The 23,337-nt window shown below is 37.4% G+C and overlaps 1 protein-coding gene across 1 annotated transcript in view; it reads right to left on the bottom strand.

The window, feature by feature from the left end:
* The window catches only part of UBE2V2 (ubiquitin conjugating enzyme E2 V2), a 56,498-nt gene extending 34,183 nt beyond the window's left edge, over nucleotides 1–22,315 (bottom strand). Inside the window, exon 1 of the mRNA XM_017678536.3 lies at nucleotides 22,232–22,315. Within this exon, the coding sequence (XP_017534025.1) occupies nucleotides 22,232–22,247 (16 nt within the window). The 5' untranslated portion in view covers nucleotides 22,248–22,315. The remainder of the gene's footprint in view (nucleotides 1–22,231) is intronic.
* Nucleotides 22,316–23,337: the final 1,022 nt, after the last annotated feature.

Here is a 23,337-nt window from a genome sequence, read left to right as displayed (position 1 = left end):
CTAGTGCAGTTACTGTCTGTCAACATAGGAAGATGTTACAGAATCACTGGCTCTATCCTCCATGATGCACCACCATCCCCGTGACCAACTTATATTATGACTGAGAAGTTCTGGCAACACTCTCTTACTGCATACTGTATCTCCAAATCTAGAAAATTAAAAGAAAAAAAAAGGGAGACTACAGAATGTGCAAAACTTAAAATACACATTTTTTTTTAAAAAGTCACTGTGGTAACTTGCTATATAAACAGAAACACTATAAAGACACTTAAAAATTTAAGTCTGAGAAAAAGGGAACTTACCTTCTGACTTTTGCAGTGCTTACAATGATACTAATAGACGTACTTATAAAGATTCTATGTGCAGTATTTTCTGATTTTTCAGAAACCTAAGACTCAAATATTTGTTTTGTTTCATTTTAACACTCTTATCTTCCTTAATGGGAAAAAAAAATCATGAAAAGCCATGCAGAGAAGCACACATTAGAAAGCAAGGAATCAGGACCCCTCTTCTGCCATCGTTCACCATCACATTCATTCACTCCCTCACTCAGTAACCACGTGACTATTATTAGGTGCAGTTTCCGTGCTAGGCACCTGACACAAAGAGGACTAAAACCTCTGCCCTCAACAAGTTTACAATCTATGAGAGCAGGATGATTAGAGATAGTACAATACAGTGTGAGAAGTTCTCTGGGAGCACTCTGAAGGACAACCCCAGGAGGAGGAACAGGGCATGTCTCCTTAAAGAGAAAACACTCCAGGTGCACCATAAAGAATAGGAATCACCCAGGTGAAGAATGGGTGAAAACATGTTAGATGACAGTAAAGAAAATTACAAAACAGAGAAAAACTGAATAGAGCAATCTATTAGATGAGAAACTTATTGCAAACATATAAATTCTCCTCAAATTAATCTACAGATTCTTTCAATTAAACTGAAATTCCAAAAGCATTGTTCCTAGAACTTGACAAAAAGTCCTAATATTCTTAGGGAATCCTAAGGGGCAAGAGTTTGGAAAAAATTTTTAAAGAGGAGATACTATCCCTAAATATTAAGAACTCCTCATCGGCCAAAGAAATTATGTGAAATTAGTGCAGGAAATGACAAAAAAAAAAAGGCCCAAAACTGACAGACGCAAGACTAAAAACAGCACATATAATAAAGGCAGCATTGAAAGTCAGCAGGAATCCAGATTGAAGAGAGACATAACAATCAAATGCAATCTCGGATCACGTACCAGGAAAAAAAAATTTTTGTTCTAAAGGACATCAGTGGGAAAATTAGCAGAATGTGAAGAGGGCCAATAAATAAAAGTTCCGCTATCAGCATTAATTTCCTGATTTTGTTAATTATATTGGCGTAATGTAAGAGAATGCCCTGGTGGTCAGTAAATACACAGTGAAGTATTTAGGAATGAAGAGGCATATGTCTGTATCTTATTCTCAAGTGATTCAGGAGAAAAAACTGTGGAGACAGAGAAAAAGAGCGTGTAAACAAGCACATGCAAAAACATTAACATCTGATGAACGGGGTGAAGGCATGAGGGAATTCTTTGGACTGTTTAACTTCTCTGTAAATCTGAAATTAATTTAAAAGAAAAAACAGGAAAAAAATGGACTGTTTAGTTAATTTATAACATATTACCATATGGAAAATAAAATTACATCCCTACCTCACAATGTATGTTAAAAAAAATCGAGGCAGATTAAATGCCTACATGTGAAAAGCAAAACACAGACTTTAAAAAAATCTAACATAGCCTTATGACCTTCGGATATAAGAAAGTATTTCTTAAAACAAACAAAAAGTATAAGGCTGATGAACTTGACTAAAATAAAACAGTTCAACAAAAGATTAAAAAAATGAGACAGACTGAAAAAAGATACGAGTAATGTAACAGGCAAAACGTTAGCATCAAAAATATAGAAAGAATTCATCCTATTTATCAACAAAAAGACAATTATGAATAAGGAAATTCACAGAAGAGGAAATAGTAATGAACAACATATGAAAAGATATGAATAATCTCCACAGTAATCAGGGAAACACAAGTAAAACCGTAATCACTACCCACCAGACTGACAAACACTAAGTTTGACAATACCTAGTTTGAAGAAGACATAGAGAATGAAAGCTTAATCACTGCTGCGGTTAGGATAAACTGGTATAACTACTTTGCTGAGGAAACTGGTAACATTTATGGAGGTCCAGGCACAGAGCTAGAGAAACTGATGCAGGTGCTCAGAGGAAGGCAGGAACAAGAATGCTAAGAATTAATTCTCATAGTGCAAATTTAGAAATGACTCAAGCATAACATGGTACAATCAATGACAGAATACTGCTGAAATTAAAATGAAAGCATTAGAGCTGCAAGTATCAATCAATGCTAAAATTGTTCAACGAGCATACAGTTTTAGCTTTACAAGTTTAAAAAGTTCTGGAGATTGGCTAAACAACAATGTGACTATACTTAACATTACTGAACTGTACAGTTAAACACAGTTAAGATGGTAAATTTTCTTATGCAGATATTATAATTAAAAAGAAAATAAATAAATCCAAAAAAGGTCATATAAGTCAGACCTTTATGAATATATACAAAATATACTGTTCATGAGTACATACAAATGTAGCAAATGTATAAAGGTATTTGTGAAATATCACCTCCAAAAAAATTATCTTTTGTACTTCAATATTAGGAGAGTGATCACTTTCTTTTTTTTATCTTTTTTGTGAGCAGAAGTTCCTTATGTCCTAGGCATCAGGACTTTTTAAAGTTCTCCAGGTAATTCAAAAGTACAGCCAAAACTAAAAAACATTTATGTAAGGATGGAATGAGTTGGTTACCCCACATATCTCTAAGCTAGGATCTCTAGAACTGGAGTGGAGGAGAGGGCAAAGAGGAGGACAAAGAGGAAGGGGCCTAAGTACTTGTAAGGGTACTCACAATGTTTTTTTTTTTTTTCTTCAAAACACTACCTAAAGAATAATGTTAAAATTAGGAAGGTCTAGGGGTAGGTACACATATATTCATGCATTTTTTTCTGGTGTTTGACTCTTCTCTTTGAAAAGAGAAGGCAAGAATAAGAATGCTCACTAAGGCAGGAAAGCAGGAATAAGGATGGAAAATAAAATTACATCCCTACCTCACAATGTATGTTAAAAAAAAATCTAGTCAGATTAAATGCCTACATATGAAAAGCAAATTTCTCCAAAAAAAGGAGAAAAAGAGAAAGAATGGTAGGCAATTTAGGGGTAGCAGTTGAGTATGAATGAGCAGAGAGCCAGAAATTGCCTGCAAGGGAGGGCTCAACACAGGAAGGAGGCTGCACTTCGAATTCAGACCCCTTCTGCTGCAGTAAGGATCCAGGGAGGGGTCTTAAGCATAAAGTCCATAGATCAGGAGGGAAGAGGGGGAGCACAGGACCTATCACAGTTGTGATGAAAGAATATATCAACTAAGAAAACTGTTTCATTTTCCTGTAACTCTGTGATTTATTTCCAGTTAACCAAAGTAAGTTATCAACTATGAGCTACCAACTATACTAGGCCCTGGCATCCAGCACTGACAGTCACAATCCCAGCCTTCATGGAGCCTACAGTGTACAGAGGAGCTAGGCACAAGAAGCCGCTGAAGTGTAGCAAATGCTGAGATGAGAGGCAACATAGTATTTTCAAAGAATAGTAGTTTTGCTCTATCACCAAACAAGCCACAGGATTCTGAGGAGTGATTTTTTTTTACACTTTATATACTTCGATGGAAACCAAACCATATCACTGATGTACAACCTGTTGTCCACCCCAACACACCTCAGCAGATCCACTGGATGGGGGAGAAAGAGGAAACGCAAAGAAATCCTAGCACCCTGTGTCTGCCCCATCTCTATTCTCTAGTTCAGAAGCCTTGCTGAACCACGGTTTTTTTTTTTTTCATTCAGCTAAACTAGCAGAAGAGATTACTTGCTGCACATGTGTTACATTCAGCCACAATGGGGAACAGAACTTGACCAGAGCAAAGAAGCTAACGGGGCTGTTTCAGTATGAGCAACATGGGTCTCTCTCTCAAAGGTGGTTGCAACAATCAGATGGCGATCAATGTTCTAGATCCACTGAGACAAGTTCCAGACAGTAAGGCATTCAGTCCAACAATCTGTACCATCATCCCTGGCCTCTGACTTTATTTCTGGTCCTGCGGCTTCCATGGTGCATAAGCTATGGATTTACTTGGACCTGGGCCTTATCTTTCTTCTTTTTCCTTTCAGCTCACGTGTTCACTTCGTCCTCTACTTGGTTTCTAAAAAGATGGTGCTAAGGCCAAGAGCATGCCAGAGCTGAACCACATTATTTTTAAAGCCCCATCCAAATCTAGGATTCCTGAACCCATGAAAGCAAGGTATCACAGGTTAATTTTTAAAAAGCAGCCTTTATATGCCTAAAACATCCTTAGAATCAAAGACTAAATGCAGTTTCAGTATTGCTCAATTTATATTACTTTCTAAAAATTAATGATTCTTGTATAAACTCAATCAAAACAGTCAAGAATTATTGTATCCTGTGGGAGATTACAGATGGCCAGAAATTCTTTGCTATCCCTCCCACTAAAAGGTGGTCTAATTTTTCTCCCCATTTTACCTTCCTTCATTTGGAGGACTTTCTCAGATGAGACCTGACCCTAACTTAAGAAGTTAAAAAAAAAAGCAAAGCAAAGGAAGAAAAATAATAAACATAAATGTTCCAGTTAATTTTTAAATTATTAAAACCCTATAGTATCAATAACCAGTGCCACTGAACAAGCAGTAACTGGACAGACATATATAAATAACAAGTAGTAAATGGATAATATATATTTGCTAAGTAACAGATATAAACACAACTTACAATCCAACAAGACAATAAAAACATGCAAACTGAAAGAATTAAGAGGTTATATACATACACAGAAAAACAAAATTAAAAACATGCTTCACACAATGCTGGTAGAACTGTGGAAAAATTAAGTTTATATATCAGTATACATCAATGGAATCAATTATATCTTGCTGAAGAGGTAATCTGACAAAATATTAATGATAAGTTTTAAATATGTATTTACTGTGACTTAAAATTCCACTCTGAGAAACTGGCCCTCAAGAACAAAACACAGCTGGTGTGGCTCTGGAACTAGCCTTTTAAGAGTCCTAATAGCTTCTATTCAGTTCTCTTGAAGCCAATCATCACATAAGAAGTCTGACCACCCTGACACCACCAGGATGTGGGGAAGTCTAAATGGGCCACCTAGGGTTGCCGTGCAGAATAGAACCAAGGTGCCTGAGCAATGGGTCCAGCTCTTCATCAGGCGTGAGAACAGCAGAACCACGCAGTCAACCCCAAATCATAAGAAGGAATAAATCACTGAAGCCACTAAGTTTTGAAGTTGTTACCCAGCAAGAGACAAATGAACAGGAGACAGGTGGGTGGAAAATTAATCTGGACAAAAATGTTAAGCAGTGCAAAAACACAGAGGCCAATTTGCATACATGCAGGTAAACTCTCTCACGTATTTAAAACATTACACAAAGTCATTTTTAAGTATATGAATTATATTAATGTGTATTAATGATAAAATATTTCAAAAAACTGCATGAGACTAAAAATTATTTCAACATAATGCATTTAATTTATAACAAATACTTAATATTCAGTCAATAAATATGGTAACATGTTGTAGAACCCAATATTTTTAAACCGCTATATATTCACCTAAGTGCTTATTAATAGATTTGTAAATACTGTCTTTCATCAAGTCTAAGATAGCATCAACTATATGATGGGCCATTATCTTCAGAAACTAAAAAGTATTACCACTTAAACTATACAACACATACCCATTTCAGATATTACGATGTACCTTAGAATTGGTGAAACATGGTAGATAAAAATAAATATGAAATAACAAAATCCAAATGTACATCTAAAGCATCTGTACTATATCTTCAAACATAGTAGAAAAACTTCTGGATTAGAGAATTCACCACGTACCTCAATCCTCTGGTATAGGGGAATATATTATATACAGGAGAATATGAATTATGCTACTGGTACTCTTTAGGTTACAGCCAAAAATCACTCTGCCTCAGCCACTTTCAACAAATTCTGTTGTTGTATGAGTAATTCATTCAGAAGTCTATGTGCTATATAGTAAACTCAGCTAAATACGGAGAAAGTAACAGATTAGTGTGTTTAATTAATGTATTTGTACATAACATTCTTTTAGTGCACTTTAACTTCAGAAAAACTAAAAACAAAATTATGAGTGAAACATTATAATATACAAAAAGGGAAAAGCTAGATTTTACTTGAGCCAATTACTGTCTCATTATTTATCACATATGAAAACCATTGCATAAGAAAATGATGACAGGAGGAACTCAAAACATTTGATGAGTTTATGACAGATGTTTACTTTCAATCTTTCTCAATATTTATTTATCAGCCCTATAGCAGGTGTTGCTGATTCTGAACACAAACAAAGAGAATCCTTTCCCCAATGTCTTTTAGCCTTGGTGGTGGTCAAGACAACCATGTAAGAAGATATATTCAAATACAGTGCAGTTAAGTTATTGCAGATTTTGCTCCTATACACTATAGATATCTCAATGAGATAGACAAACCAAGAGAAAAATACAGAAGTTACTTGATATTCTCCAGGAAAGCAGTTAACAATGTCTATTTCAGAACTACAAAGGGACACTTCCTTAGAATAACTAGTGAGTAGATGAAGGTTAGACAATATATTATGGTTCCTCCCTAGTATGAATTTCTAGTAATGTTTCTTAATTTTGAAACATTAAGAATGGCAGAGTTATCTTCTAACATAAAGCATTTAAATGAGTGTAACTGCTCTCCTATGAGTTCAGGAAGCTACAGTTAGCCTGCACAGTCAGAAAACCATATTAAAGAAAATAAGTAAACATCGCTCCAAAACACTGCTTATAAGGTAAAGACTTCAAAAAATTAAAAACTTTTCCATAACATAAACATTTCCTCTCAGGAAATAACCACTTATATCAATACTAGTCATTAAATCACAACTGATAATTTAGGTAGCAGGTGACACCAGCATAAATAACAAACAGTACACCAAGTTATAATGCATTGTTTGTACTTTTCAATAACATGCCCATTACTACACTGAAAGATCTATGGCATAATTACCATATTTACAAAGTATAAGCTGTTTGGAGTATGCCTGCTGTCTGGCTATATAACTTTTTTTTAATGCAAAATTAAACCTCACACCTGTCAAGGCAGCACTTCAACTCCTGTCATAAGGTAGTCATGTAAAATACCATATCCAGATCATTAATAGGAACTTAGGATACATCAGCACTGTTCTTAAAACAAAACCCAGCTAGATGATGAAGTACATACCAAAGCCAGACTTTACATATTAATAAAGTAGAAACAAACAGATAAACTGACTTTATCAAAATTTAAAACTTTTGGGTTTCAAAGGACACCATCAAGTGAAAAAACCACCAACAGAATGGGAGAAAATACTTATAAACCATATATCTGATAAAAGACTTATATCTAGAATATATTAAGACAACTCAACAATTAAAAAAAAAACAAAGTAAAAAATGGAAAAAGACATTTCTCCAAGGAAGATATACAGATGGCCAGTATACACGTGAAAAGATGCTCAACATGATCAGTCATCAGGGAAATGCAAACCAAAACCACAATGAGATACCATGTCACAACCAAGTGGATGGCTAGAATCAGAAAGTCAGGCAGTGTTTGTAATGACCTGAAGAAATCAGCACTCTTATACACAGCTGGTGGGAAAATTAAATAATCTCCCTCTGGAAAATAGTCTGGCAGTTCCTTAAACAATTGAATGTAGAATTACCATATGACTCAGCAATTTCACTCCTTGGTATAAACCCCCCAAAAAAGAAAAACATTTATGTCCGTATAGAAACTTGCACACATCCCTGAAAACTACAAGACACTCTTGAGAGAAATTAAAGAGGACACTAGCAAATGGAAACTCATCCCATGCTCTTGGCTAGGAAGAATTAATATTGTCAAAATAGCCTTACTGCCTAAAGCAACCTGCAGATTCAATGCAATCCCTATCAAAACACCAACAGCATTCTTCAACAAACTGTAACAAATAGTTCTAAAATTCATATGGAACCACAAAAGACCCTGAATAGCCAAAGCAATCCTGAGAGGGAAGAAGAAGGCAGGGGGGATCTCGCTTCCCAACTTCAAGCTCTACTACAAAGCCACAGTAATCAACACAATTTGGTACTGGTACAAGAACAGATCCATACACCAGCGGAACAGAACAGAGAGTCCAGATATTAACACAAGCATATACGGTCAGTTAATTTATGATAAAGGAGACATGGATATACAACAAGGGAATGACAGCCTCTTCAACAGCTGGTGTTGGCAAAACTGGATTATTGTCTAACTCCATACACAAAAGTAAACTCGAAATGGATCATAAGACCTGAATGTAAGTCATGAAACCATAAAACTCTTAGAAGAAAACACAGGCAAAACTCTCTTGAATATAAACATGAGGAACTTCTTCATGAACATATCTCCCCAGGCAAGGGAAACAAAAGCAAAAATGAACAAGTGGGGCTATATCAAACTAAAAAGCTTTTGTACAGCAAAGGACATGATCAGTAGAACAAAAAGGCATCCTACAGTATGGGAGAATATATTCATAAATGACATATCCAATAAGGTGTTGACATCCAAAATATATAAAGAGCTCACGCGCCTCAACAAACAAAAAGCAAATAACCTTATTAAAAAATGGGCAAAGCATCTGAACAGACACTTCTCCAAAGAAATTTAGATGGCCAATAGGCACATGAAAAGATGCTCCACATGGCTAATCATCAGAGAAATGCAAATTAAAACCACAATGAGATATCACCTCACACCAGTTAGGATGGCCAACATCCAAAAAACAAACAACAACAAATGCTGGTGAGGATGTGGACAAAGGGGAACCCTCCTTACACTGCTGGTGGGATTGTAAATTAGTTCAACCATTGTGGAAAGCAATAGGGAGGTTCCTCAAAAAACTAAAAATAGAAATACCATCTGACTCAGGAATTCCACTCTGAGGAAGTTACCCTAAGAAAACAAGATCTCAGATTCAAAAAGACATATGCACCCCTGTGTTTATCGCAGCACTATTTACAATAGCCAAGAAATAGTGTCCATCAGCAGATGAATGGATAAAGATGTGATATACATACACTATGGAATATTATTCAGCCATAAGAAGAAAACAAATCCTACCATTTGCAACAACATGGATGGAGCTAGAGGGTATTATGCTCAGTGAAATAAGCCAAGTGGAGAAAGACAAGTACCAAATGATCTCACTCATGTGGAGTATAAGAACAAAGGAAAAACTGAAAGAACAAAACAAGCAGCAGACTCACAGAATCCAAGAATGTACTAACAGTTACCAAAGGGAAAGGGACTGGGGAGGATGGGTGGAAAGGGAGGGATAAGGGGAATAATGGGCATTACAATTAGCACACATAATGCGGGGGGTGGGGGGAGTACAGGGAAGGCAGTATTGCACAGAGAAGACAACTAGTGAATCTATAGCATCTTACTACGCTGATGGACAGTGGCTATAATGGTGTATGTGGTGGAGACTTGATAATGGAGGGAATCTAGTAACCACAATGTTGTTCATGTAATTGTATATTAATACCAAAAGAAAAAAAAGAAACTTGTGCACATGTTTACAGCAGCATTGTTCCTAACAGCCAAAAAGTGGAAATAATCCTCAACAACGAATGGATAAATAAAATGTGGTATACATAAACAACAGGTATTAATCAGCCATTAAAAGGGATGAAATGCTGATACATGCTACAACACTGATGACCTTGAAAACATACTAAGTGAAAGAAGCCAGACACCCAAGACCACATATGATTCCCTCATATGAAAGTCCAGCATGGACCGATCTGTAAAGCCAGAAAGCAGACTGATTAGTGGTTGTCATGGTCTGGGAGGGCAGGATGGGGTTGGGGACAGGGCAGTGACAGCTAAAAGGCACAGACATGTTTTGAGGTGATAAAAATGTTCTAAATGATTATGGTAAAGGATGCACACAACTGTAAATATACCAAAAAACACTGAGTCATATCCACTCTCAATAGGTGATCTGTATGGTACATGAATTGTCTGAATTAAAGTGTTTCAAAAAAATATCATAGAAAAGAATAACTCCCCAAAACCAAAGTCAATATTCATTTACAGCTCCATCTCCTAAAAGCTTTTGTTTTTTTAACAGCCCATCACTCAAAGGTGTAGTCAAGGATGTCATGGAGATGAATGGCCTTTTTCCACAGGCCCCTGGAGTTTAGTAACCACCGCAAAACCCCAGGAAAGAGTACAGAGTCAAGGTTACATGGCTGTTGCCCAGTCTTCCCAGTTCCATAAATCATGGAACCAAGTTCTTCCTACCTGGTCTACATAGCAGTCTTGTCCAGAGGCACCCTAGGAAAAACTTGGGGAGGGGTCAGTATTAAATATCCTAAAGGGGTCACTTCAGTAACAATCCTGAAAATGTTTATGATCATTCATCAGCTGTGATTGCTGCCTCCAGATAACAACCTAAGTGTCCATTAGCAGATGAATGGATAAAGATGTGATATACATACACTATGGAATATTACTCAGCCATAAGAAGAAAACAAATCCTACCATTTGCAACAACATGAATGGAGCTAGAGGGTATTATGCTCAGTGAAATAAGCCAAGCAGAGAAAGACAAATACCAAATGATTTCACTCATCTGTGGAGTATAAGAACAAAGGAAAAACTGAAGGAACAAAACAGCAGCAGAATCACAGAACCCAAGAATGGCCCCAGAACAGGTACCAAAGGGAAAGGGACTTGGGGAGGATGGGTGGGTAGGGAAGGATGAGGGGGGAGAAGAAAGGGAGTATTATGATTAGCATGCATAATGTGGGGGGTGGGAGAAAGGGGAGGGCTGTGCAACACAGAGAAGACAAGTAGTGATTCTACAACATCTTGCTATGCTGATGGACAGTGACTGTAATGGGGTTTGTGGGTGGGACTTGGTGTAGGGGAGAGCCTAGTAAACATAATATTCTTCATGTATTGTAGATTAATGAAAACAAAACAAAAAGAGAGAAAGAAAAGGGGGATTACTCCCTGATAGGATAAAACTAACTGCAAATCAATGATTAATGCATGCTTTCCATATCCTTAATTTTGATCTTTTAAAGGGTGTCAGATGATCAGCTATGGAAGTACATTTTTCTGATAATATTCCTTTCTCTTAAAAAAAAAAAGCAGTTCCTGTGTGGTGATCTCCAATAGGTTCTTCACAATGGTATGAAGGTCATATGAAAGTGTGGGCAAAGGGTTTGTTTGTCTTTATACAGAGGATCAAAGCCTAATTTGGCTACACAGAAAACGAATTAAGATACAATATGAAGAAGAACTTCCAACATCAACATCCTCTGGAAGAGTCATTCCAGAAGATGATCATCAAAAAAACTTCAAAAAAGATCCTGGTGCTGTTGCAGTTGTAGCTGCATTCATCCCACCGGTTCCTGGACTTGCCATTGGAATGAAGAAGGAGATAGTCTAAGCTGGCCTGTGCATACAGTAAAACAACAAATTTGACTGGATCTATACTGTCAGAACTCAAACAAGAATTAGGAGAAGTGCAAGTTGCAGCGCTCCAAAATCTTGCGACTATAGACTATCTACTGTTAAAAGAACATATGGGATGTGAACAGTCCCCAGGAATGGGTTGTTTTAATTTGTCTGATTTTTCTCAAACTATTCAAATTCAGTTAGACAATATCCATCATATCATTGAAAAGTTTTCACAAATGCCTAGGGCACCTAACTGGTTTTCTTGGTTTCACTAGATATGGCTGGTAATTGTAGGTCTGCTTTTGTTATGTAGCTGTATTCCTATTATGTTAATGTGTGTACGCAATTTAATTAGTTGTTTGTTAAAACCTATACATGCTTATGTTACTCTACAAGAAGATATGTCAAAGAAATAATCAATCTTCCCATGTTTTCTTCCGTCTGCTACTTCTATAGCTTTTCTTCTTCCTCCTAATTACAACCCTTTAGTAGAATTCGTGCCTCATATCGAATTTACCGAGTATCATAATTCTTCCAAGTGGTAAAGATACCTCAAGACAAATGCTGGGCATAGAAGCCACAGGGCATAAATCTGCAAAGAAGTAAAAAGCTAACCTTTTCAAACAATATGGCTTCTCTCTCACTTACCAACTTTACATTTCCCTGTATGGCCCCGGAAGATGACTGGTTAGCCAGAGATGGGTAAGATTCCTCAAGGGAGGAACAATCTAAGACAGGCACAGTCGCAGGGGGGCCATCAGGTGAGAAATTGGGGATCAACAGAGGTGAGGCTTAGAACCTCACCCCCCCTGTTTTGAGAGAAATCTTCTGCATCCATGGATGTTTTGTTGCCCTTGTCTAGCTTGGATTAATACTTAGTCTATAGCACAGACCTGATCATCTACATTTGCCCTCTTACAGCACTAAATTATGTTTTCTACCTACCACTTCAGCATTTTATTAAAAAATAATAATAATAAGGGAGAAATGTGGGATTCACATATAAATCAAGTATAAAAATCAAATGAATAATCATATCTGACTTGATTGTTTGTAGTTCATGATGCGTGAACAAAACTGAAAGTTTCTGTGATATGACTGCCCTTGCACTGTTCACCATATAAGAACTTATTCACTATGTAAGAACTTGTTCACCATGTAAGAACTTGTTCGTTACGCTTCATAAGATTGGAGACTGTTGAGAATTAGGCGTGGGGTTGATTAATGATTGTGCATTGAGTCCCCTATACAGAATTTTATTGTTGTTAACAACCATTTGATCAATAAATATGAGAGATGCCCTCTCGAAAAAAAGAAAAAAAAAAGAACATGCAGTTTTAGTTATATGTGTTTTTACTCTATGAAAGCCTTGTTTTGATCCTTAATAGCACTTATATATGTAACAAAATGCGTTCCCACAAAATGATATAGAAAGAGCATTAAAGAACCTGAAATCAAGAAACTAGCTCTAGATTCACTATCTACCTAAATAATCTTGTGGAAGTCATTTGGTATCTAGATCTCCCGTTGCTCACCTATAAAATGAACCTGACCTAAAGCCTCGATGATCTATAATGTACTTTCCATTAGAACCATTTCAACATATGTAAAGACCTATAAAACTTTTCTCCTGTGCTTTGAAACTTTGCTGAGCTCCAACTTAAACTGAAAACATCTGTTCTTATACAAATCAGCAAGGATTTTGAAAACAAGAAAAAATCATGTCCAAACCCCATCCTAGAGTTCCATCTTTCAACATGTCAAAGATTTACTTACAAATGCATCAGTTCCTTAAAAAAAACTGACTACTTTTGAAAGAAACTTTAAACACTGAATTTTATACCATTTATTCTAATCTACCTGCCTCATATCCACTTTGAAGTTGTGTCAAACAGCTCCCCAAGTAATTGCTAAGTGCTGTTTCCAAATACCAGCAATCTTTGCTTTCCATGGTTTCTATATTCACAATTTTCAGTTACCACAGTTTTAAATAACCCCAGCACCCCAACAACACAGTTCAGTTACCATAGCATATCAACTATGAGTAACTGCATAAAGTACAAACTTTTCAACTAGCTCTTCAGTCCATGAAATCACTATGTAAATAACAAATAAGGATCCTGATCACTGGCCAGCCACAGCTTTCAAAGTCTGCTGGTGATGGGTCACCGCACATCTGTTACTCAGTTCACATAAGACAGCAAAGCATGTGGTAGTGTTGCCTCCTTGCCTACCAATGGTAAACCCATGTGAGATTCTATAAAAAGTCAAAAAAGGAAATTAGCCAACAAAAATCAAAATACAACAAAGAAAACAAAAACTGGGAACCTGGAAACAAAATCTATCAACTGTAAATGGAGTTACAGAAAAAAAATACCCTTCGAGGAAAGGTTAGAGACACTCAATATGAACAGCCAGAGGAACTTTGAAAAGGTGAGCTGTTCAATGTAAATGAGGAAAGTGGTTATAAGAAAAGGATGAGTGTCCCAGAGGAAGTAAGTTCACAATAATGAAACTCCCAGAGACATTTCCTAACACTAAAAGCACCAAGGATAAAATACTGGAAGCTAATCCAAACTTAGGAGTGTAACAATTCACCAACACATAGAGATGTTTGTGCCACATCATAAGTTTTACAATTAAGAAAAAGGCAAACATTTTCAAACTCTTCTTGACAAGTTTTTTGTAAAGAAAACACTCTAATTCTTAATGTCTCCAATGTTTAAATTATAGTGACAAAACAAATACTGGTTTTACTGTTTTTCATTTTCCTATACACTTGTAACCACAGGAAGTTTTTTTAATGTTTGAGTAAACATTTTCAAAGGTCACAGAATAATCATAATTTTTCTCACTAAAGAGTGCTTTGCACAGTTTCAGTTTACATGATTATTTCTAACACCCTGTACTGCTGTGCAAAGGGAAGACTGCCTATAAAGCAGGGTTGTACATTATTCGTATCATCAAGAGCAAACACATATCAAGAGCATTCAGGCTCCTAACTGACCTAGAGAGATCTACTAAAAGAGAAACACACTAGACCACTACAGTTGGGCTCTTCTATTGTTTAGTTCCCAAGCTCTATATCATGATTTACACATGCAAATCTCTTCTATTCTACTCCCAAGTTCTGCCCAAAACCAAATATCTTCATCTTGAAAATGGGGAAAACAAAATCACGTTGTCCACCTTTTCACAGAAGGGATGGGGAAAGCAAGGCTTATGAGATTCAGTGGCATGCCCAGCATGGCACAGTAATCTATCAGGGCAGCAAGGGAACGAACACATTGCTAATCCAGTCCTTGTTCCAGTATACACAATGCTGTCTACTTCTAAAGAGGAGAATTAGGTTTTGCTTTGGTTTTGTTTTTCATCCATATGGTTTACAGAGACCTACTATCCATACATATAATCCATACAGAGACCAAAATACATACATATAAATTTTTTCAGAGTCTCTTCATTACTTAATGACACTTTATAATCATCTGCATCCAGAGACTAGTCACAGTGTAACACTATATTTAAGTGTAACAAAATTTTTAATGTTTCATGTGGCAGTGTATCCTGGATGGGATCCTAACACAGAAAATTAACACTAGGTAAAAACTAAACAAACCTGAATATAGTTAATAATTAGTTAATAATAAACTTGTCAACATCAGTTAATTAATGGCAACAATCATACCATACCAATGTAAGATGTCAACAACAGAGGTTTCAATATATGGTTTACAGGAACTCTGTACTACCTTCACAAATTTTCTGTAAATCTGTAACTATTCTAAACTTTAAAATTAATTTTTTTTTAAAGTATGGCACACATTTTAACACTAATTCTTTTATTAGTGCTGGGATCCAATTAAATTTGTGAATCACAGATACAAAAAGTAATAATAAATTTCTATTCCCTAGAGTAGTGTTTCTTCAGCTTTTACCTGAGAAATCCTCTTGACCCTGAGAAGTAACTTAACCCTTTAGAAAAAAACCTAAAAAGTGGGGTCTCCACCGCAACTCTACTTCTATCAATGAGAAGCATCTAAAAGTCTGAAACAAAGAATCTGCTGGAAAGAGAAGTGTGAAAGCCACTCTCAAGCCTAAAAGGGAGTAAGATTCATGATATGATAAATGCAGAGCTTCCTCAAAAATGAAAGAGAACTAAGGGTAATAGAACCTGGATTCTAAACTTCACTCCATTACTATGTAAAACTGTCTATTTGTTTAGACCTCAGTTTTCTCATCTGCAAAGTTAAGGACCAAATGGTAAAGCAAAGTATATCTCAGCTTTAAAAAGTTCTCAATCTAACTAGAATTTTTCCCCCAATTTTTCTTTCAGTAAGATTATTTCAGCTTAATAAAAAACATGCACCTTACCTCCATCTGGCTCATCTAATTTTACATCTGAAATTATTTCACAAACAATACTCTTCCCGCCCTCTCACACACAAACCAAGAAGCAAACAATATAAAATACAGCTAATAGAAAACACAATTTAGAAGTTTCAAAACTTAGTCCAAACCATCTTCTGAACTGATCTCTCTCCCAATTCCACAATACTGTGTCACTGACGTAAAGTAAAAAAATGGATAAATGGAAAAATACTGAAAATGACAAGGGGTAACGTTTTAGCAAGTTTCAAAATGAATTGCACTGGTTTAAGAACTTAAGAATTCAGGGGTTTAAAAATTTAAGAATCTCTAATAGCCAAGAAATGGAAGCAACCTAAGTGTCCATCAGTAGATGAATGGATAAAGATGTGGTACATATACACAATGGAATATTATTCAGCCATAAGAAGAAAACAAACCCTACCATTTGCAACAACATGGATGGAGCTAGAGGGTATTATGCTCAGTGAAACAAGCCAGGCGGAGAAAGACAAATGATTTCAGTCATATGTGGAGTATAAGAACAAAGAAAAACTGAGGGAACAAAACAGCAGCAGAATCACAGAACACAAGAATGGACTAACAGTTACCAAAGGGAAAGTTACTAGGGAGGATGGGTGGGAAGGGAGGGATAAGGGTGGGGAAAAAGAAAGGGGGCATTACAATTAGCATGTATAATGGGGGGGGCATGGGGAGGGCTGTGTAACACAGAGAAGACAAGTAGTGATTCTACAGCATCTTACTATGCTGCTGGACAGTGACCGCAATGGGGTTTGTAGGGGTGACTTGGTGAAGGGGGGAGCCTAGTAAACATAATATTCTTCATGTAATTGTGGATTAATAATACCAAAATAAAAATAATTAAAAAATAATTAAAGAATCTCAATTAACTGCCTGAGATACATGCTCTTTAATTACATTAAGGTCTCAAATTTCATAAACCTAAAAAAAGGATGAAAATATAACAATGAGAATGCTGAAATATAAACTAGAATACAGGAAAGCAGAAACCAGTAATTCAAGAAAATAAACCAAATAGATAAGCCCCTAGCCAGACTTATCAAGAAAAAAATAGAGTCTACACACATAAACAGAATCAGAAATGGGAAAGGAAAAATCACTACAGACACCAAAGAAATACAAAGAATTATTAGAGAATACTATGAAAAATTCTATGCTAACAAACTGGATAACCTAGAATGGACAACTTTCTAGAAAAATACAACATTCCAAGGCTGACTTAGAAAGAAACAGAAAATCTGAACAGACCAATTACCAGCAACAAAATTGAACTAGTAATCAAAAGACTACCTAAGAACAAAATGCCTGGATCAGATGGTTTCACCACTGAATTTTATCAAACATTTAGTGAAGATCTAATACCCATCCTCCTTAAAGTTTTCCAAAAAGTACAGGAGGGAATACTTCCAAACCAATTCTATGAGGCCAGCATCACTCTAATACCAAAACCAGGCAAAGACACCACAAAAAAAGAAAATTACAGACCAATATCTCTGATGAACATAGACGCAAAAATATTCAACAAAATATAAGCAAACCAAATTCAAAAAAACATCAAAAAGATCATCCATCATGATCAAGTAGGATTTATTCCCAGGATGGAAGGATGGTAAAATATTAGAAAATCCATCATCATCATCCACCACACCAACAAAAAGGACAAACACCATACGATCATCTCCATAGAAGCTGAAAAACGATTTGACAAAATTCAACATCCATTCATGAGAAAAACTCTTAAAAATATGGGTATAGAGGCCAAGTACTTCAACATAACGAAGGCCATTTAAGACAAACCCATAGCCAACATCATACTTAACAGCGAGAAGCTGAAAGCTTTTGCTTTAAGATTGGGAACAAGACAGGGATGCCCATTCTCTCCACTTTTATTCAACATAGTTCTGGAGGTCCTAGCCACAGCAATCAGACAACACAAAGAAATAAAAGGCACCCAGATTAGTAAAGAAGAAGTTAAACTGTCACTCTTTGCAGATGACATGATATTGTACATTAAAAAACCCTTAAGAATCCACTCCAAAACTACTAGATCTAATATCTGAATTCAGCAATGTTGCAGGATACAAAATTAATACACAGAAATCTGTTGCACTTCTATATTCTAATGATGAACAAACAGAAAGAGAAATCAGGAAAACAATTCCATTCACAATTGTATCAAAAAGAATAAAATACCTAGTTATAAACCTAATGAAGGAGTGAAAGACCTATACTTTGAAAACTACAAGACACTCATGAGAGAAATTAAAGAAGATATCAATAAATGGAAACACATCCCGTGCTCTTGGCTAGGAAGAATTAATATTGTCAAAATAGACATCCTGCCTAAAGCAATCTACAGAGTCAATGCAATCCTATCAAAATACCAACAGCATTCTTCAATGAAATAGAGAAAATTGTTCTAAAATTCATATGGAACCACAAAAGATCCCGAATAGCCAAAGCAATGCTGAGAAGGAAGAATAGAGCTGGGGGGATTATGCTCCCCGACTTCAAGCTCTACTACAAAGCCACAGTAATCAAGACAATTTGGTACTGGTACAAGAACAGACCCATAGACCAATGGAGAAGACTAGAGAGCCCAGATACAAACCCAAGTATATATGGTCAATTAATATATGATAAAGGAGCCATGGACATACAATGGGGAAATGACAGCTTCTTCAACTGGTTATGGCAAAACTGGACTGCAACACACAAGACAGTGAAACTGGATTATTATTCAACCCCATACACAAAAGTAAACTCAAAATGGATCAAAGACCTGAATGTAAATCATGAAACCATAAAACTTTTAGAAGATAACATAGGCAAAAATCTCCTGAATATAAACATGAACAACTTTTTTCTGAATGCATCTCCTCAAGCAAGGGAAACAAAAGCAAAAATGAACACATAGGACTACATCAAACTTAAAAGCTTCTGTACAGCAAAGGACACCATCAACAAAACAAAAAGGCATCCTACAGTATGGGAGAATATATTTGTAAATGACATATCCGACAAGGGGTTAACATCTAAAATATATAAAGAACTCAAATGCCTCAACACCCAGAAAGCAAATAAACAGATTAACAAATGGGCAGAGGATATGAAGAGACAGTTCTCCAAAGAAGAAATTCAGATGGCCAACAGACACGTGAAAAGATGCTCCACATCACTAATTATTAGGGAAATTCAAATAAAAACCACGATGAGATATCACCTCACACCAGTTAGGCTGGCTGGTATCGAAAACACTAAGAACAACAAATGCTGGTGAGGATGTGCAGAAAGGGGAACCCTCCTACACTGCTGGTGGGAATGTAAGCTAATTCAACCATTGTGGAAAGTAATATGGAGGTTCCTCAAAAATCTACAAATAGAAATATCACTTGACTTGGGAATTCCACTCCTAGGAATTTACCCAAAGAATATAATTTCTCAGATTCAAAAAGACATATGCACCCCTATGCTTATTGCAGCACTACTTACAATAGTTAAGATATGAAAGCAACCTAAGTGTCCATCAGTGGATGAAAGGATAAAGATGTGGTACATATACACAATGGAATACTGCTCAGTCATAAGAAAGAAACAAATTCCACAATTTGCAACAACATAGATGGAGCTGGAGGATATTATGCTCAGTGAAATAAGCCAGGCAGAGAAAGACAAGTACCAAATGATTTCCCTCATTTGTGGAAGGAACAAAACAGCAACGACTCACAGACTCCAAGAAGGGACTAGCGGTTACCAAAGAGGAGGGGTGGGGGAGAGTGGGAGAAGGGGATTCCGGGGTATTATGATTGGCACACATGGATGGTGTGGGGGCATCAGGAGGAAGGCAGTGTAGCACAAAGAAGGCAAATAGTGACTCTGTGGCATCTTACTATACTGATGGGCAGTGAGTGCAATGGGGTATGAGGGGGACATGATAACATGGGTGAATGTATTAACCACATTGTTTTTTTCATGCGAAACCTTCATAAGAGTGTATATCAATAATACCTAAGAAAATAAATAAAAACTAGAATACAGGCTTCCAATGTACAGTGAGTAAGCTAATAATTAGCAACTCCTTTAATAATTTATATTTGTCCTCAAAAAATAACTAAACATGTTTTTAAAAAGTACCTGCAATTAAGTAGCCCAGTTTGAAAAAGACAGATGCACCCCTATGTTTATCGCAGCACTATTTACAATAGCCAAGAAATGGAAGCAACCTAAGTGTCCATCAGTAGTAGATGAATGGATAAAGATGTGGTACAATTACACAATGGAATATTATTCAGCCGTAAGAAGAAAACACATCCTAGCATTTGCAACAGCATGGACAGAGCTAGAGGGTATCATGTTCAGTGAAATAAGCCAGGCGGAAAAAGACAAGTGTCAAATGATTTCACTCATATGTGCAGTATAAGAACAAAGAAAAAACTGAAGGAACAAAACAGCAGCAGACTCACAGAACCCAAGAATGGACTAACAGTTACCAAAGGGAAAGGGACTGGGGAGGATGGGTGGGAAGAGAGGGATAAGGGGGGGTGGGAGAAAGGAGGCATAACAATAAGCATGTATAATGTGGGGGGTGCCATGGGGAGGGCTGTGCAACACAGAGAAGACAAGTAGTGATTCTACACCATCATACTATGCTGATGGACAGTGCCTATAATGGGGTTTATGGGGGACTTCATGATGGGGGTAGTCTAGTAAACATAATGTTCCTCATGTAACTGTAGATTAATGATACTAAAATTTTTTTTTAAAGTACCTGCAATTAGTAACATCTAACATTTTGGTCTTTCCAAAAATATTTCCACAGTTTCTCTTATGTATAATGTTAGGGAAAATACCGCGTTTAAATAAACAATGCAATCCACAAAATGAAAACTATCAATCAAATTAAAATGCCATTTTATTATAAAATTTTCAAGACTATCAGTACTAAACACAGCTCTTTAAAAAAGACATAGCCCCATTCACAAGCACACTCGATTTCAAATAGTAACTACAGCAATTAAAGTTGCAACACTTAGGTGTCACTTTTTAAATAGTCCTTGCTTTACTAGTTAGCTCTGTCCTCAAACACACTGAAATCTTTCCCCAACACTAAAATCGTTTTATAACCTACAAAACCTGTACTGAAAATACAGATTTCATGTATCTGGGATTCAAAAGACGTTAATTTTTCAATAGTATGTATGTAGAATGTAACCTGAAGTATTATTATTACCTTAAAAGTACGAATCACAGCATATACTGATTCCTTCCATTTCAGCACAGAGATTTGAAAATCGGTTTCATTAAGCAATGATGGTATGTAATATTAAATCGCACTATTCTATAATCTGGCTTCAATGGTTTTTGGAAAATGAAAGAGCAAAAGCATTAACACTTTTATATAGTAAAATTTAACATTTTTAAATGGTGTGATTTCTAAAATCTCACCGTTAATACTAAATTTCAAGGTCTGTGCTCACAGTAAACCAAACACTGTATTCAGTACGACGGAAGAGTTGAAAACGTTAACTAAGAAATCACTTTTTCTTCAATTAGCGTTCACCTGACTCTGTGCTTTTACTTTGTTTGCACTGTAGTTAACGAAGATTAACTAAAACGAAGGCAGGCAACACGTATTCAATTAAGTAAATGGTTATCCCTCCGTTATTACAAAGAGCAACGATGCTCTTCACACTGGTCCTCTCCTCCTTCCCCTTAACAAGGCGAGTCCCGGAGGACCGGACCCCCCCCTCGGCCCAGGACACCCCTCACCCCCAACACCTGCGTGGGAGAGGTGGGCACTCGCCCACCGTGGACCTCCTCGCCCTCACACCGCGTCCTCCGCCCCACAGTGGGACCGGCACCGCTGAGCCCTGCGTGTGTGCCGCGCGAACCACCCGGCCCCCAGCCCGCGGGCGTGCAACCAACGCGCGAGCACGAGCCACCACCCCCGACGGCCGACCCGGGCCCTGGGCGCCGGTCCCGGGCCAGACCGCAGCTCCGGCTCCCGGGCTCGTTGCACGAGGAGCCCGGAGTCCGAGAGGGCGCACTCCGGCTTCTCCCGCATGGTCAGCGCCCTGCCACCAGCAGCGAGCGGAAGGGCAGAGCCGGGCTGAAGTGGCAAAGCTGGCAGCCCAGCCCGGGAACCGACCTGTGGACACCGCCATCTTCTCCTGCAGCCCGACGCAGCCGCCTGCACGCACGGCGACGTCACGCGCCACTTCCGGGAGCGTGCCCCGCCCCACTCCGCGGCTTCCATGCCCGCATGGTCTTGACCCGCGGCCCTCTGGGCCGCGTTACGGCGGGAGGTGCCGCGCGGGCGCTCTGGCCTCTGGCTCTAGGTGCTCCGCAGCTAGGGCATAATAAAGCGTTCAAGGAAAGGCCCGGCGGTGTTGCGAGACGCGCTTGGTCCATCCCAGCATGCGGAGCAGCAGGCGAGCGCGTGTTTTTTCAAGGGTTGTTCACCGTCGTGCGCTGGGGGCCGCGGCTCCTCGGACCTTTACTACCTCCGTGGGTATTATACATACACTGCATCTCATCAAGGGTGTTTTATATAGATTAGTATTAAAGTGATCATATTTTGATGTATTTAAAGCAAAAATCTGGGCTTTGATAATTACGTGTTGAAAAACGATTCTGAAGAGTTGGACAAAAAATTTAAAGAACCCTTAGAATTGAACCAACTCATTCATATTTTGCTTTTGAGGTAGGCATGACAGTGAAGCATGATTAAAATATATGTCTAGATCTGAAAAGTTTCTAAGAAAAAGAATAAAATATCTAAGTCAATAGGAAGCATTCTATTTCCCAAAAAGCAAAGGTTTTACATCCTTGGTTTTGACTTTAGCAACACAGTAGAAATGCCAGCGAGTACTGTGTAACTGTCATGGCTGCTTCACAAATAGAGATACTATCATCCCCATTTTATAAGAAATGAAACTAAGCCTCAAAGAACTTCCAAGAGCGCACATCTACCAATAGTTACAATAGAGCTGGGATTCTAAATCAATGCCCTTTCACTCCCGGTGTTCCTGACAATGCTGGTCCTGATAGTAAATGCTGATGCTGCCAGTGGTACTCAGGAGTCTGAAGCTTTTACTTTTAGTAGTAATTGTTAAGGAAAGAGAGGAGTTATTGCTGCTGAGATGGAAATTCTTAGTTCTTCCCCTCTTGCACATTTCTTTACACCATCCCTTTCACGTGTCTGAGGTCTTGGGAATAGAAAGACCCTACACTTAATTTCTGAAAAGGAGTGTC

The sequence above is a fragment of the Manis javanica genome, chromosome 2 (genome assembly GCF_040802235.1).
Source record: "Manis javanica isolate MJ-LG chromosome 2, MJ_LKY, whole genome shotgun sequence".
Lineage (NCBI taxonomy): Eukaryota > Metazoa > Chordata > Mammalia > Pholidota > Manidae > Manis > Manis javanica.
This window is presented reverse-complemented; position numbering and strand designations above follow the sequence as displayed.